Here is a 17,704-nt window from a genome sequence, read left to right as displayed (position 1 = left end):
ACTCTTGGCAAAAAATAGTGCCTCATATTGTTTAGGCGTTGATTATCATAATGAATGCGGCGGAGGTTGAGGGAGTACGCTTGAAGGTACGTTTTTATGCCGTTGATCTGCATAACACCGTCAGTACGCAAACCGATGTCACAGAACACCCGATGCATCATTGTGTGTTCTCCGTCATCGCTTGTTTGCTGTACGCCTACTAATCCTTCATTTCTTCTTCAAGTGTTGTATCCTCCTTTTGCCGTTGTTCTCTTGTGCTTCACTTACAGTATGTCGCTCCGTCAGCTGTAATGCGCATTTGCAAAACCAATACATGTTTGATAAGACGCAGTGGTTATCATAATTTCACTACACATGTGTTAAGCTGGCACATATGGTTCAGATACAGAGACCTGCATGCGGACTTGCACGACGTTGATGCGGAGATTAGGATAATTATGACACCCGTAAAGAAGAGGCAGCTGACGGCCGTAAGCTGTTGCGTTCTTTCCGCCAAACTACTCCGCCTGGTAGTGCTGTAAAGATGCTGTATAAAAGTGACACGCTGTGACAGGGAAATTATTATACTTAGCAGCCGACCGTACGTTTTGTAGCTTAGGTCTTCTTTCTTGTGCGTTTGTGCTACCCTTATTAATGAGCCATTTCTTGACTATGTAACCGCGTTTGTGTGGATGCGTAGACGTGTGCTTTTTGTTGTGCTTGTAAAATGCAAATAAAATATTTTGAGGCTTACTCAATCTTTGGTGTCGTGTGCGTTTATTCCAGTCGAGGCCATTGTGCCGCCTGGAAACCGCATTCTGTCAGTAGCCCTACACGAAATGCAACAGCTGGAGCGCGGCGGCACAACTCGGGGTAACGGCGGCGTAATAAACGAAAAACCGCTCGGGATGCCCTTAAAAGCCAGTTCAGAGTGTGCCTTAACTCGATATGACTCAGCGCTACATATATTTATATATGTAGGCGCTACGTTTGCCACACAGCAACCAAACGGGCGGGAGCACGATCGAAGCGCATCAGCCAGAAACCCAGTAAAGCCACAGAACACCTGCGGCCATACTCTGCAAAATCCCGTTTCCGTTTCCTGTTGTACAGCGCCACCTGTGGTCGCATACTTTAGTTCACGACGCCACCGCTACGCTTATTTCCGTTGCACTGTGGAAGGTACAGTTTCCCATCTCTAAGTTTGTATAGGTGTTCTGTGGTTGTGGGTCGTGGCCAACGCCGTGGCCAACGTTTTGTCGTGGCTGGCACGCAGACGCGGCTACGTGAAACTGGCGTAACTGTGTGCTGGCGCGGTCGCGAGCCGAGGGTGACGCGGCTTTCCGTCCCATCCATCGAAGCGCCCTCTCCGCCCTGCCGATTGATAGGAATCGGGATCTACGCCGGTGCGACAGTTTACGCTGCGAGGATCGCTGGGCGAAACCCATGCCGACAAGATCGGAACCTGTGAGATGGAGTCGTATTCCACCACTACTACTAATGACACGCAGCGCGATGCCCTCAAGAGGAAACAAAACGTCCTTGCGATTATTGTGCTGCTCACGTCCTGTTAATGCAAGTCGGCATACATCGACACGGAGTGAAAGCACTGAATAGTGTTTTAACGTATGTGCGCTGGCACAAAACGTTATAAACAGTCCCGAAAGAGCCTATATTGTGTTGGATGGTAAAGTGCAGTCTAGATATTAATAAATGTTGCAGGTATGTGCCAATTTCTTCACCTAATTGCAGAGAACTCTCTCGGGCCGTTATTGCATTTCTATGGCTTCCTCCGTGTCCCCATATGCTGAATTTCAGGTACATTGAAGTTGTTGCAGATGCGAAATGCCACTTTTATGATGTATTTGGTTCGCCTGTTAAATATAGTTTAAAAAGGTCTGTTTAAATAGAAATTCCCATCTTTTTACAACTGGGATAAAAAATGTTAAGAGGTGGAAAGCTGTTATAATGGCATTGCGCAAGCTAATACTTTAATTTAAGAACACTGCTTTATGTGAATTTCTAAAGCACAGCAATTTTGCTTGCCTTTTTCTGTTTTATAAACTAAAATGTACATCTTTGAAAGGCAGCCTGACCCTCTTTAAATTCGAAGTATTGGACACAGACTGGGAACACTGCTTTCCAATACACTTGCTGAAACTGCCTTATCAGTACACCCTAATACACAATGCAGATCCATTAAGAAGTGACAAGACAGTTTGACAATTTTAATCGTTGAAAGACTTAGCGAAACCTTTTTTGGGTTGTTTTTTTCTTGCTTTCAGACGCTGCACATTGCCTTTTAAGGCATGTTTTCAATGTTTCTTTTTTTATGGGGAGGGCTTGTTAACATCTTTTACACCATGTCATTTATGTGGTGCCATAATGTGTTCTTGGATGGAGTCTTGCCCTTTCATTCAACACAATATGAGGTTGTTTTTTGTGTCATAGACCGTTTTACATTTGAGTATGAGTGTAGCATTTTCCTAAGTTTTGCCTCTGTCACCGAAGCTTGCAAGTTTGCTACCCACTGCTGGTGACGTGTGACACATGTGACTTTTGTTGAATAAAAGGAAGTCTGTCACTTATCCTGTGCACGGGTTGTCTTATTGAATTACAATTTGTTGCCTATATTAGTTCTTTTGTTGCATCTCAGATTAGGAATGGCTATCATAGTTGACATCATTTAACCATATTGCACACAATGTGGATATGTACTTGCAATATATGGTGACCATAAATATAAATAGAAGTTAATAATTCAAGAATAGTGCCTTTGCATGGTGGGACAGCCATGAATTGTAGCTACAAGGTACCAGCGCTGCAAGTAGCACTGTTTGCGCAGAATATAGTTCAACTCTATTACTTTCAAACATCATTGTTTTTGTCTGCATTTGTATAGCTCCAATTCCTGTGAACAACACACATCTGGTGGAAGAGTGGCTTGCACCTGCAGTTGGACCCAATGAATAGCCAAATTTCTGCACGTTTTCATGTTATTAGCATATTAGTAGAGGCGGTCTTTCTTATAGTAGCCTGTTTGCCCAGTGTAGAAGCCACTGCGGGTGTCAGGATGTTGTACACATCTTCGGCTTTGCAGGGGACACAGCATCTGGCACACAGTTTGTCACAGGCCATGTCTTTGGGGCAGGTTGGGTTTACTCACTTGAAAAGGGAGAACCTAGCTTGTTGGATAAGAATTAAAGCGCCTGTACACTCAGTGGCCTTCTTCATTTTGTGTGACATATATGGTTATAGCTACCCTTGCTTTATGCACTTCTTGCCCGGCAGCAGTCCTGCTTTTGAAACACTTGGGATAGCTTTCAGCAAGCTGGACAGGAATAGCACTGAAAAACCAGCAGATGTTAATTGTCGCAATTGTCATGCGAAGCCTCATACAGTATTATGAGGGCGGAAATTAATGAGGGTGTTCCTCAAGGCCTTGTAGCACATGTCATGAGTTTGGAGCAACGTGATGTATAGCACTTTTCTGATCGCATACTATAGGTTCAGCAGGTGTGGCCATGGTTTAAGTGCAGTGCAAGGTCAAGAAAACAGATATCTATGAGCAGCACCCTGGTAAAGGAGACGCTGGGAAAATTAATGGGAAGCCTGTTGAACATCTAATTGACCAAGTTGCTGGCTTCATCAGGCAAAGTGTGATAAAGAGAAGGAAGTCATCAACACATCAGAATGTTTTTGCATATAGACACTGCTAAGGTTCTCAGGCACGCCAACAAGTCTTAGTGCGCAGGCTATGCATGACCAACTACATATGCCTTCTGTTTGGACAAAGAACTGCTCATTGTAACTGGATGAAGATGGAGTGGACAGAAATAAACGGCAGCTCCATTAATCTGGTTTCACTGGCAGCAACACTGATTTCTAAGTCCTCATCTCCATACTCCGCAATGCCTTCTTGGGTGACATCAACAAGGACCAGCTTGAGGCAAAGGGTAATAGACATCTATCTTTACAAGCTAAAAATGCATACATGCATGGAGAGTACTTTGTGTCCAAAACTTAGGCACTTCCACACGGGCACTGGAAAAGTAACATATTATTGACAGTGGGCAAAGACAAGCTTCTCTGCTACTATACACCCAGCATTGTTGCCATGTAACGACATCTGAAACAATCCCTCTCAAAGAGGAAATCATCTTTGTGTATCCATAAAGAGGGCAGCACGCAAATCCCCTTCAGCAATGATGCCAGCTTCAAAAGGCCCACTTGCACATCCTGAATGCTTCCTTCTTAGACTTTGCTGGGTGCAAGCATTCTACTGTCCAAAAGTTGTCATTGAGAGCACTGTTCGTTTGCTTGCAATATAGTTCTGAAGTGATTGCAACACATTTCCCTTCCTAGTTGGTCTGGAGGCTCACGGTGCTCATGAAGCAACACTATGAGATAAGCAAGGTGACTGGATGCCTCCAAGCCCTTGTTTGTTTATCACACTGTTTTGTTAGTAACAACCATGAGATGTGAGACCAACAAGCTCACGTTCGGCACTCTAATGGTTACTGTGGAGGATCCATAATAAAAAGCACAAAACAGAAAACTCAACGGAAAGGATAAGGCACCATTTAACACTTAGTATTGCTGCAGCCCACCCCCTTTTATTTAGTCTGGTCATGCTACATTTTTTTCTATAGATAGGCATGAACTTATCCTGTGCGCAGCTTACTGCAGAGAGCATAGGTGATGTTCCCAATCAGTGTCCGATTTTTATATACACTATGTGCTGGCTCAAAGAGGCTCAAAACACTGCAATGGAAGCTTCTAGTAGAAAAGGTACCTGGAAGAAAAAAAACTGTGCTACAACCACCTTGGCAACATCTTGTCCCCTTAATAAAAATTGTGCTTCCGTATCAACTTCAGCCCTCCAGTTTAGAGTAAGTACCAGTGCACTTATGAACAACGAATCAATTCTCAAAGAGCACGTGCAGTCCAGCCAGAACCATAGGCATGAATCCACATTGTGCTCCTGCATTGAAGATGAATTATGCATTACAAAATGGCGAATGTGCCTTAGTAAGCTTCCCGGCGATATGAATTTGTAATGTACAAAGAATTGTCAATAAGGCTTACCAAGAGCACAGATGCACTTGCAAATGATATCACAATTGAAAATAATGAGTAAACCTATGTGCCCTTTCCACTCTTAGTATGTTTTACTGCACGATGCTACACCCCTGTATTGCGGTGTAGCAAGCTACGAAAGAAACGTTGCATAATTGAGCTTTTTAAGATTACCTTTTTCGCAACACACCAATGTACTGCGGTGAAGCATACTAAAAGTGGAAAGGGGCCACTGTCACTGGACATAAAGAGAGTTCTTTAATTATACACTCGCGCAACCGCCGCCTCTCAGGTCGCCTGAGTGGACATACTATGCTGGGTGATAGCGGTGCCCTCCCACTTTTAGTATCCTTCAGCGCGTAACTAAAATGTACTGCGGCGAAGAAGCAGTACATTTGTATTGGGTGAATAAACAAATGGTTTTTACAACAGTACAGAAATAAACGCGCACCATGCATCAGTCTACCACATGGAAGAGGGTCGCAACAAAAGGTAGCTGATTCACACAGGCTGTGTAGCCCGCTTATCAGTCGTAAAGGCTATTATTGGAAATTCAAAATTTCAGACACACAGAAATATGTTTATATGTTTACGTTCGCACTCCTTCCGTAATAAGACTCCCAGAACTTCCACAATAGAAAGTAATTTACAACACACAAACGCAAAGAACACAGACATACGTCTCGTTTTCAACTCGGCCGTCATGCAACTGACATACAGCGCGGAAAAATGTGAACATGCTGTGTGTTAGCGTCGTGAACTTCATACTAGGCAAGGAGCTAGCACACCGCAATCCCGCGACAGCCGCTAATGAGACCAAGACGGGAGCACATGTCTGTGAACACGCAAACGGAGTCCTTAAGCCACTCTGTTCCTTCGCCACCCCCTCTGCACGGCTGCACCACTCGTTTCAAGCACAGCACACCAAACACGCACTCAGCGCTGAACAGTGGGCGGTCGACAGAGTTGCATTTACATGACTTGCAGCGAGCAGCACATCCCTCGATGTCCGTTAAGCAAAGTCGGCCACGGCGACGCCACATCGCGGTTCGCAGAACTTCGCTGCCGAGGCGCTAGGCCACTTCGATATTTCAATTGTCACCACCGCCGGGTTCTCAAGAAAGCACGGGTCACAACGCAGATTCTGTACTACCAGAGCTCACCGAGGCCAAAGCCGCACTGCCGCACCGCCACTACTCACGGCTTTCCGCCAAGTAACACAGAACCTACAACCAACACACAAGCAACACTCGTAAAATCACATGAGCAATGTTGAACAACGCGCGGTCCAGAGAACGATCACGCCGATGACGAACACGCCACGGTGTCGCTCGGCTCCAGCATCGCGCCTTCTCAAAAATCCCTAAACGATGCTGTCCCTAGGCACCTAGGATCAGGTCACGTGAGGGATTTTTGTACGACAAATAGACGCACGCCTGGAACGCGGTGTAGTCTAGTCAGGTCTAGTCAGCAGGGGAGCACCGGGAACGAGAGTTATCGCTTGGCGGCGTTGCTAGGAGTGACATCGCGGCGTCCCGCAGGCTCGTAAGCCAATAGCGTGGTGCTGCGGTTGCCATGCGTTGTACTTTCTGGATATTCCAAATACGCTGCGCGGCAAGGTGCGCTGCAGTGACCATAGGATGGTAAGAACTCGAATTAGCCTAGACTTGAAGAGGGAACAGAAGAAACTGGTACGTAAGAAGCCGATCCATGAGTTAGCGGTAAGAGGGAAAATAGAGGAATTCCAGATCAAGCTACAGAACAGGTATTCGGCTTTGACTCAGGAAGAGGACCTTAGTGTTGAAGCAATGAGCGACATTCTTGTGGGCATCATTAAGGAGTGTGCAAAAGAAGTCGGTGGTAACTCCGTTAGACAGGATACCAGTAAGCTATCGCAGGAGACGAAAGATCTGATCAAGAAACGCCAATGTATGAAAGCCTCTAACCCTACAGCTAGAATAGAACTGGCAGAACTTTCGAAGTTAATCAACAAGCGTAAGACAGTTGACATAAGGAAGTATAATATGGATAGAATTGAACATGCTCTCAGGAACGGAGGAAGCCTAAAAGCAGTGAAGAAGGAACTAGGAATAGGCAACAATCAGATGTATGCGTTAAGAGACAAAGCCGGCAATATCATTACTAATATGGATGAGATCGTTCAAGTGGCTGAGGAGTTTTATAGAGATTTATGCAGTACCAGTGGCACCGCCGACGATAATGGAAGAGAGAATAATCTGGAGGAATTTGAAATCCCACAAGTAACGCCGGAAGAAGTAAAGAAAGCCTTGGGAGCTATGCAAAGGGAGAAGGCAGCTGGGGAGGATCAGGTAACAGCAGATTTGTTGAAGGATGCTGGGCAGATTGTTCTAGAAAATCTGGCCACCCTGTATACGCAATGCCTCATGACTTCTAGCGTACCGGAATCTTGGTAAAACGCAAACATAATCCTAATCCACAAGAAAGGGGACGCCAAAGACTTGAAAAATTATAGACCGATCAGTGCACTGTCCGTTGCCTACAAAGTATTTACTAAGGTAATTGCAAATAGAATCTGCAACACCTTAGACTTCCGTCAACCAAAGGACCTGGCAGGATTCCGTAAAGGCTACTCAAGAATAGACCATATTCACACTATCAATCAGCTGATAGAGAAATGTGCGGTATATAACCAACCCTTATATATAGCTTTCATTGATTACGAGAAAGAACTTGATTCAATCGAAACCTCAGCAGTCATGGAGGCATTACGGAATCAGAGTGTAGACGAGCCGTATGTAAAAATACTGAAAGATATATATAGTGGCTGCAGAGCCACCGTAGTCCTCCATAAAAAAGCAACAAAATCCCAATAAAGAAAGGCGTCAGGCAGGGAGGTACGATGTCTCCAATGCTATTCACAACGTGTTTACAGGTGGTATTCAGAGACCTGGATTGGGGTGAATTGAGGATAAGAGTTAATGGAGAATACCTTAGTAACTTGCGATTCGCTGATGATATTGCCTTGCTTAGTAACTCAGGGGACCAGCTGCAATGCATGCTCACTGAACTGGAGAGGCAAAGCAGAAGAGTGTGTCTAAAAATTAATCTGCAGAAAACTAAAGTAATGTTTAACAGTCTCGGAAGGGAACAGCAGTTTACAATAGGTAGTGAGGCACTGGAAGTGGTAAGGAAATACATCTGCTTAGGGCAGGTAGTGACGGCGGATCCGGATCACGAGACGGAAGTATTCAGAAGAATGGGCTGGGGTGCGTTTGGCAGGCATTCTCAGATCATGAACAGCAGGTTGCCATTATCCCTCAAGAGAAAAGTGCATAATAGCTGTGTCTTACCAGTACTCACCTACGTGGCAGAAACCTGGAGGCTTACTAAAAGGGTTCTAATTAAATTTAGGACGACGCAACGAGTTATAGAAAGTAGACTGATGGGTGTAACGTTAAGGATAAGGAAAGAGCAGATTGGGTGAGAGAACAAACGCGAGTTAGTGACATCTTAGTTGAAATCAAGAAAATAAAATGGGCATGGGCAGGACATCTAGTGAGGAGCGAAGGTACCCGATGGTCATTAAGGGTTACGGACTGGATTCGAAGGGAAGGGAAGCGTAGCAGGGGGCGGCAGAAAGTTAGGTGGCCGGATGAGATTAAGACGTTTGCAGGGACAACATGGCTACAATTAGTACATGACCGGGGCTCATGGAGGAAGGAAACTGAGGAGAGGCCCTACCCCCTCCGCGCGCTAGGAGAAAAGTGTGGAGGAAGTGACGTAGTAGGTTCTCCTCTTTATTGCTGAATTTTTTATTTCTTTCCCGTGGCGGCCACGCCTTTCGGGCCACAATGGTGACTTTGTTTTGGTTCTGTGCGCTCACACGTGTTGCTCCGTAGGTTTCGTACCGTGGCAAAGGCGCCGTGCGGGCAGGTTCGCGTTGGTCTCCGTGTTTTGTTGCGCTGCGTTAGCTGGACCGTGTTCTCCGGGATTTTGCTGTGGCCAGGTGGGACACGAGGGACTAAAGTTCGTGAAATGAACGCGCATGCAACGCTGTACGCAATGTACCGCACCACGGCAATGGCAACGGACGAAGGGATATCCGCGGGAAATATTGCTCTCTTTGGCGGAATCATGCTAACGTGCTAACGATTGTTTAGTATTGCTGTGGAGCGCGCGCGTCCGAGCACCACGGTTGCGCGCAGCGCGGCGTGGTTTCGCGAGAAATGTAAACAAGAGAGGAGAGCTGGCCCGATAGGCGGAGCAACGCCCTGAGAAACGCCAACTTCCGGCTTCACTTTAGCTTCACAAAGAGTCACGTCAGGGCCTCTCCTGAGTTTCCTTCCTCCGTGCCAGGGTTGTTGGAGAAGTAAGGGAGAGGCATTTGCCCTGCAGTGGGCGTATTTAGGACGATGATGATGATGATGATGATGATGATGATAAAGAGCCCCAGATGGTCAAAATTAATTCCAGATCCCCTACTACGGTGTGCTTCATAATGAGATCGTGGTTTCGGTACGGAAAATCCCGTAATTTAAAGCCTACTGCCTTATTGTCGCCAAACGCATACTTCTGCTAATGTACTTGCGTCCAGATCCTGATTTTGTGATATGTGATGGTGTTTGCCTGGTAAATTATGCCAGATTGAACCACGAAAATTCTACGGAATTTAACTTGGGATAAGGTAATAGCGAAGCGCTTGCTTCAATAGTTAAATTAATTCGTTGTAATATATGCGCCGTGTGGATGTTGCCTTTTCCTTTGCATTAGTTGTGGACTATAGACCAATGTCGCTGGGTTTTCGTTCGTTAAAACGGGTTTACTGGCACGAAAGCGACTTAGGCTATGTTGCGTCAGCCGCAAGGTGTAATAAAATCAGTTGTAAAAGCGACAAAAGTTGCATTGCTGATCAAAATCAAAAAGCCTGTTTCTTCCAGAAGAGCTAAACCAAGTCAGTCAGTGACACTAGTCGATCGTCTGCTAAAATTAAAGAGGGGTATAAGGCTATGTTTGCTTGATTTAACTTGTGCAAAGGTTTCCGTCTCAATGTTTTAATCTGCGTACACGTGGTTGAAAGGTGCATCATTGTTAAGCGATCGTGGCACTTCTAGCATACTGGTTGTTCTTCCTTTATAAGTAAAAAGCGCTCCTGTGTGTTCAGTTGTCGTTCTCTGGGCGTCAGTACACCTGTGAAACCACGGCTGCCAGTGCCTGTGCCCTCATAAAAAAGCATTTTACAAATATTTTTTTATTAGTGCCAGTATTCCTTATTGCCTAACGAATCTTTCAAATACGTCTTTACTTTTGTTCGTGCATAGGTGACTGAAACGAACGGATAATAACACCGAACAGAACACAATTCGCAGTGTTCTCGTCGTAGAAAATATGCGAAGACTTACGTGATCCCTTCGGGTATCATAAAGGCGTTGCGGACGTCTACGATCCTTTGTCCCCATGTCGGGGCGTCCACCGTTAACACGACTGCCGAGAAGTTTGCGGCCTGAGCTCGGCGTAAGAGTTCCAGCGTGACGGTCCGGTTCTTGAAGACGTACAGCTGCAACCAGAGCGTGGCGTTTGGCGCGGCTGATCTGACTTGTTCTAGGGATGTGGAGCTCAGGGTGCTCAAGATCATCACAGTACCGGCTGCTTGGGAGGCTGCGTTTGATACAACACATTACGTCAGACAGTAATTGTTAATCGAGGAAGCTGATAACACACATCTTCACACGTTCGCGCTCGAATGTAAATGTGCTAGTAAGGCAGTTGTTCCTCTGGTATAACTGGCTGTTTAAAATGGCGCTCAGTGCTATCGTGGGGCCATCGCCGGGGAATTCGGCGACTGGACTTGAAGAAGATGATATAATAGGCAACCGAGGGTGTAAAGTAATTGTTATTGAACGCAAATACAGTAGTTTGTTGCAAAGAACGTGAGATCACAAAAGAAATTCGCATCCATACGTTGTGGCGACTTCACAACCGACACATATTGAAGGAAGGGTTTCTCGAACACAACTCGGATTACCTGTTAAATTTTTACATTATTTAAACACAATATCAATCCTTTGAAGCACCATAAGCTTTTTCAAACGATTCCACCCGCTGGATAACTTACAAAGGGCAGGGAAAAGCAAATTAGAATCATGTTGGTTGGCAACGTTCTTAAAGGGCTCCTCACCAGGTCTGGCCATTTTGAGCAGACAAGCGCCGTGATACTATGCGCACTAACGATCGTGTCTGTTAAGGATTACATCCTTGCGTGACGTGCAAGGAGCTGAACCTTCAAACCGAACACAGTTCGGCCTCTTCCTCGCGGCCGCCGCGCTCCAAGCCGAGAAGTCGATGTATATCGAATAAGTGCGCCTACGTACATCGTACTGCTGTGACGTCGCTCGTAGCGACACTTGACTTCGCGAATTATTCAAGGCACTATCTGCTATTTGTGTAATTTGTTGCTTCAATAGACGAAATAAAGATGAGAAAAATATTAAAACACACAAACCAAATGTCTGCGTGTTCTTGTTTTACTTTGCACTGCAGCACTGTACTTCCGTTTTTTTCAAGGTTGTGCAGTCGCGCACGCAAACAACGCAAATATGTAATTTCCCGTGTTCCAGTGTTCCATGTACCAGTGCGCAATCATGCTCTATGAAATCCTTGTATCTGCCTGAATATTCGCGTAGAAGCAACTTATACCGCTAGTCAGGTGTTCGTGTGCACAGCGCGCAAAATCGTATGCTGCGCAAAACGAGTAAAACTGAACAGCTCGCGCGCGACGCCGTCTGTGGAAGTGCTCCGCGCAGCAAAAAAGCGAGAAAGAAAATGAAGGTGGGGCCCGTAACGTATGCATCATACCATCATCGAGCTCCGGTATGGGCTAACGCAGGGAAAGAATTTCGACTATGGAGCATGGACGGGGTAAGCGGAGAGAGCGTCTCTTTTGGCAGTGGCCCTCGCCTCCTGAACTCATGGGTTCACGGCAATAAAATGTTTTTATCTCGGCTATAATTCAACCAATTCGAAATATTCTACCGGCAGAACGCTCCCTAGAGGGCACGTAACAACTTCCATCAAATAAACAAAATTTCCTTTGCAGCGTGGTGAGGGGCCCTTTAAGATTGGACGGCAAACTCTGTTATATGGAAACCACCCGAACACGTATTTATCCATTTCATTACCCTATGGTAGGTAGTCCTTTGGTTTGATCACACAATGAGCATACCCCGCTTCCCTTAAGCAGGTCGTCTGTTCGGAAAAGCTATAGTTATTTGCTGGCATCACTTCATTAATTCAACCTTTATACTTGTGACTGCATGACCCTATTAATCAATGAGTGCGTGATATCATACGACAACTCGCCTGTCTTTCATCTGGGTTGACATGTCCAATGTCCATGCACGTCCGAGGAATGAACGACAATATCACAACATGGAATGCTATATTTTATCGGCAGTTTCAAGGTGAAGTTCAGTCCACCGGACTAGTTAGCGAAATTTAAGTGCTTCCGCTATTCTTGACCATGTCATGAAAACACATACATGAACTCAATCAAAAAATGACGTCAGCGAACCGGAAAGCACATGAAATACGTTTCAACAAAGGTACTGCCAATTTGGTTTTCTCAGGCTCTTGTAACCTATCCAAGTTGTGCAGCCACAGGATCTCGAAACTCCATCCGCGACAGTGCAGTGCAAATCATGAAACTAAGTTCACAGAGTGCACGAGCAAAGTGGTTCACCTGATACCGCCTACGCCGCGGTAAAGTATATATAGCTCAAACAAAGGAGTGATTTATTAACTGAACAGTTCAGCACAGCACTAGTGTGATTAAACGGTACGTTCTCTATTTAGCAGGACATTGTAAAAAACAAAAATCTTCTACAAAAATCGCTAGAGAGAACCCGGGTGCGAGTTCCTGTGGGACATACAAAATCATGGTGGTTGAGCCAAGTAGGGATGATGGTTATAGTACATGGATTTGCGAAAGCTTCATCTTTGTGGCTTTACACGGCTTTGCGACTCTGCAACGTGATCATTTTCAACAAAATATCGCTTTATAAATGCAACCGTTCGCAATCGCTATGCATGGGGGAGAGACCATTTCGCGTTCTGCGTTTTAAAATATAGTATTGCTTCAAAATGCACGCAAATAAAGGTGGAATACATTGTAGCGAATAAAGCCACAAGAACGCCTCAGGCAACAAGCATGAAGATCAGACAAATACAAGTGTGAACTGTGATTACCAAGCTAGGTAGACCGATCGCAGCGCCACGCTTTCTGATAGTTTTAGGGCGAAATTTTACGGTAAAAAATTGGAGGACGCTTAAGGTTCGCCTTCAAGAGTGGAACACGATAGTGTTATCGCACCCCGTTCGCACCGGCCACTCATTCACTCGGCATGCTCTTGAGTCACACCAAGACGAAACGTGCGCCTGAGCAAGCGGAACGAAACAAAGATCTCGGTGTCTCGGAGGGAGAAACGATCTACGCGAGCCAAACGTCGTGATCGGCACGGACAGCTGGGCCGCGACGCCCCATGAAGGCGGACGCGATCATGGGGCTGACGCCTCGATGGGATCGTCCTCTATCTCGCTTGGGTGCACCACGCACACGCATCACTCCTCGCCAGCAGCCCGGCACACATCGCAGGGGACCTTTCCCACCAGACGCCCTACAGCGCAGCGATCACGTCAGAGGCGTCCCGCATCGGACGCTGCACGTAGGAATCGCGCTGTGAGCGGAAAGAGGAGCCGCGTCGCGCGGGCGAGTGGCGCGCCACCTGTCGGGGCAGCGCCGTACATTGCGAGGAGGGGGTCTTCTGTGTTTGCCGCAAGATGGCTCTGCGTGCGCGCCAAGTGCAGAAGAAATGTAGCGGAAACGCACTTCGCTATGCGTTTAACTGCGACTTCTGTAATTTACATGCTCATAATTACCGATATACACCACAGTATACCTTTCTACGGCACGTTTCTAAGGCAGCAGCGCATTCACTAGAGGCGCTTTCTTCCCGCTTTGAAGCATCGAACTCATTATGGGGCGTTCGATTGTGACTAATATACATAAGATGCGGTGCGTGATGGAGTGCTGCGACGTTATGGAAGCAGGGGTAGCAATTCTACAGCTCGATCTTGAGAAAGCGTTTGACTGTGTACCTCATGGATTTCGCTTGACATCCTAGACCACATTAATGTCGGATCCATCATTAGAGATGGGGTAGCTTTGGCGTACCGGAACTGCACTACGCGATTCATTGTAAACAAGTCAGTGGGGGCCCCCATTAACCTAAAGCGTTCTGTACGCCAGGGTTGCCCCCTGAGTCCCCTTCTGTTCAGTATATACATAGAAACAACGGGCCTAGCGATCATTGAAAGCAGCAACATTCACGGTTTCAGATTAAATGCATCGGAAGTTAAAATTCTGGCGTATGCGGATGACGTTGCAGTTTGTTGTACAGATAAAGAGAGTGTAGCTGCAGCTATTGCTGTAGTGAAGGGTTTCGGCAAGGTAACTGGAAGCGCGGTAAACTGGGCAAAGTGCCTTGGCTTCTGGCACGGAGAATGGCCTTCCACCCCAGTCACTTTCCCCAACGTCAAGTGGCTGACAACACCCGTTAAATACCTAGGCGTCCCGCTGGAATATCACAAAAATAACGATGAGTATTGGCAAGATCAAACAAGAGAAACACAGATAAAAGCGAACAAGTGGAAAGGTGGACATCTGTCAATGTTTGCAAGAGCTACAGTTTGCAATCTATTTTCTGTCACAAAAATATCGTATGTAATGCAGGTATTGCATTGTTCAAGGGTAAATATACACAAGTTGCACCGAGTATTCGCAGTATTTGTGTGGGCTTCGAATTGGGAACGATGCAGTCGAATGAATTTGTTCAGGCGAGTTAAAGAGGGAGGTTTGGGAATGACGCACCTTTTTATACGACAGGTCGTAAACCGGTTTTTATTTTTCCGCGACTTAAGCGATCCTTTCTTGCGCACGGTGTGCCAAGTGAGGCTGAGGAGCGCGTTACCTGGCTGTGTAGTCTGTACAGACAATATGAGCGGTCCTGATTGTGGATTTCTTAAACAAGTAATTTTAAGTGTACGGTTTTGTCCGTTAGATTTTCAAATGAGTACCTTTTTTCAGTGAAACGTAAGACATTGTACAAAGATGTATGCGATGTAGTTCTCCCTGTGCCAATGTACAGGGCCATATATAGTGGAGGCCAGGGGCAAGACGTGCTTAAGCGGGTGAAAAGAATGCAAGTAACGCCAGAGACCAAGTCTTTCTTTTTTAAGCATCACACGGGCACGTTGAATGTCAGAACCTTTTTAGAAGATCATGGGTTTTTCTTACCCCGATCTCTAAGAAACCAGAAACTATACATCATGTATTTCTAGATTGTTGGGCGGGTATCTTCTTTTGGGATGTACTTCAGAGGTCTATCAAACAGGATTTTCCTTTAGATCCACGGGGTATTAGATATTTATCTATAGAAAACGATGATGAACTGCCGTTTGACCATATTATGCTAGTTGGCCTTCACTGTCTATGGCAAGGTATCACTGCGATCCGGATGCTCGGCCTGCACGAATGCTTCTCCGAGAATGCATGTCGAGATTTGTGTAAATTCAGAAGGCACAAGATTGTGTACCTGCATGGCTGTCAAGGGTGGAGCCCTTGACCGCGCTCAAAGAATTCTAAAATAGTCGGCCCTGTAAGGCTGACACTTGGTGCTGAAAACATGCTAATTTAACTTGTTTTCTCAAATGTCATTTGTTGTTTGATATAGAAGTTCAAAACAGACAATAAAACAAACTCATGGCTGAGTGGTAGCGTCTCCGTCTCACACTCCGGAGACCCTGGTTCGATTCCCACCCAGCCCATCTTGCAAGTTTTTTTATTTATGAATTGCCTTCCGCCATTTTTCGCTCTCTCCCAACACAGCCGACGCCGGCGACACCGGCTTTTCTGCGACACCAGTTGCTTAACGCTATCGCGTTGAAAGATAAGCAGACCCAACGCACATCTTGGAAAGTGTGTAAAGCGAAGCTTTAGTAAACGCTTAATCAAATGCAACGCATTTCAGCATTTCATTGCAAGGCCATGGTGCATATGAAACTGGTGCTTGCGCGCATGCGCTCTTGCGCACACGTGCTACGCGATGACACACGGTCGGCCATCATTTCAATCTGATAGTTGGCGGTTGCAGGATAGAAGCAAACGTGCGACTAAGGCCTGGCTGTGCTGGGGGACCCATGTTTGATCTCAACATTGAACACTTAATTCAATTTGCTTTTAGTGGGAGATATTCTCAAAACAGGAGCATCACCCAGCAGCCATGGTCAGGAAATCCCGGGAAGGTTCGTAAAGCAGGTGTCGCTTTCAAAAAAATTTGGAGAACGCTTAAGGTTTGCCAAGAAGAGTGGAACGCGATAGCATTCAAATATCTCTGAGTGCTTCTCTGACCTCCTAGCATCTGCAGCTTATGTAACCGCAATGTTTACCGGGAAGTGCTTACAGGGAACGCTATGCACGAAGGCGAGGTTTATGGTTCTTTTTTGGATGGTGTCCAAGGAACCGAGGGGACCTCAACGCTTCTACAAGGGTCCTTCAATGCCCGTACTAAGACAGGCCTCAAAAGGCAGCTGAAGAACGCCATAGCGTTACAAGGGGTTTGTGGTTGAGCTTCCGCGTAACAGAATTATATTTTTCTCCTTTTAACTATAATTATATTGTTACGTCCAAACGCGTCAAAGGGACGCGGGGATCAAGAAGAGAGGGGAAGAGGAGAACGAAGACTGTGCAGCGGCCATTCCTGTTCTTCGTAGCCTGCCATTCCTGCTCTCGCACGCCTAAATAAACCCCTTTTCCCCGTGCTTGTAACAAATTGGTGAACGGTGCGGGGTACACCTCGTAACCACGGAGCCTACGCTGCTACAACTTCGCCGAAGCCGTCGACTTGCCGGACTTCCGCCACCCTCCCCTGCCATGCCTGAATACGCCTGCCAGATTCCCGAAGGATCTGACGCGGCTTCAAGGCCAACACCTGGTGTTCCGTGGCAATACTACCGGGTGCCACTCACTTTCGGAGGAAAAGCCGGAGAAGATGTCGACGAGTGGCTCACGAACTACCGCAGGGTGAGCCGGTCTAACGGTTGGAACTCGACCGCACAATTGTCCAATGTTGTGTTTTCCCTCACCGACACAGCGCTCGTCTGGTATGAGAATCACGAAGACACGCTCACTTCATGGGAGCTTTTCGTCCAGGAGCTCAGAGCGTGTTTCGGAGACTCTAGCGCAAAAAAGAAACGCGCTGAACAGACGCTTTCGCAAAGAGCTCAGATTCCCGGCGAGACCTGTACGACTTATATTGAAGAAGTGCTGAAACTGTGTAAGATAGTCAACTCTCAAATGTCTGAAGATGACAAAGTTGGACATTTGTTGAAAGGAATAGCCGAAGACGTCTACAATTTTTTGATCGGCAAGGACAGCTTGGATTCCGTGTCTGACGTCATTCGCCACTGCAGGACCTTTGAGACGCTGAAGATGCGACGGATAATACCGAAGTTTGGTCGCCTGGCTAATGTCACGACGGTGGCAAGTGTAGACCCGAGCTCGTGTGTTGACCTTCCATCCACTATACGGCAGATCGTTCGCGAAGAGTTGCTC

At 46.3% G+C, this 17,704-nt stretch overlaps 1 protein-coding gene across 1 annotated transcript in view; it reads right to left on the bottom strand.

Annotated features, from left to right (window-relative positions):
* LOC126540824 (2-Hydroxyacid oxidase 1-like) overlaps nucleotides 1-17,704 on the bottom strand; it is a 200,737-nt gene that overhangs the window by 95,268 nt on the left and 87,765 nt on the right. The window contains exon 4 of the mRNA XM_055075969.2: nucleotides 10,440-10,695. Coding sequence (XP_054931944.2) covers nucleotides 10,440-10,695 — 256 coding nt within the window. The remainder of the gene's footprint in view (nucleotides 1-10,439; nucleotides 10,696-17,704) is intronic.

The sequence above is a fragment of the Dermacentor andersoni genome, chromosome 2, assembly GCF_023375885.2.
Source record: "Dermacentor andersoni chromosome 2, qqDerAnde1_hic_scaffold, whole genome shotgun sequence".
NCBI classification, from domain to species: Eukaryota; Metazoa; Arthropoda; class Arachnida; order Ixodida; family Ixodidae; genus Dermacentor; species Dermacentor andersoni.
The sequence above is the reverse complement of the archived record's forward strand: the minus strand, read 5'-3'. Positions and strand labels throughout refer to the sequence as shown.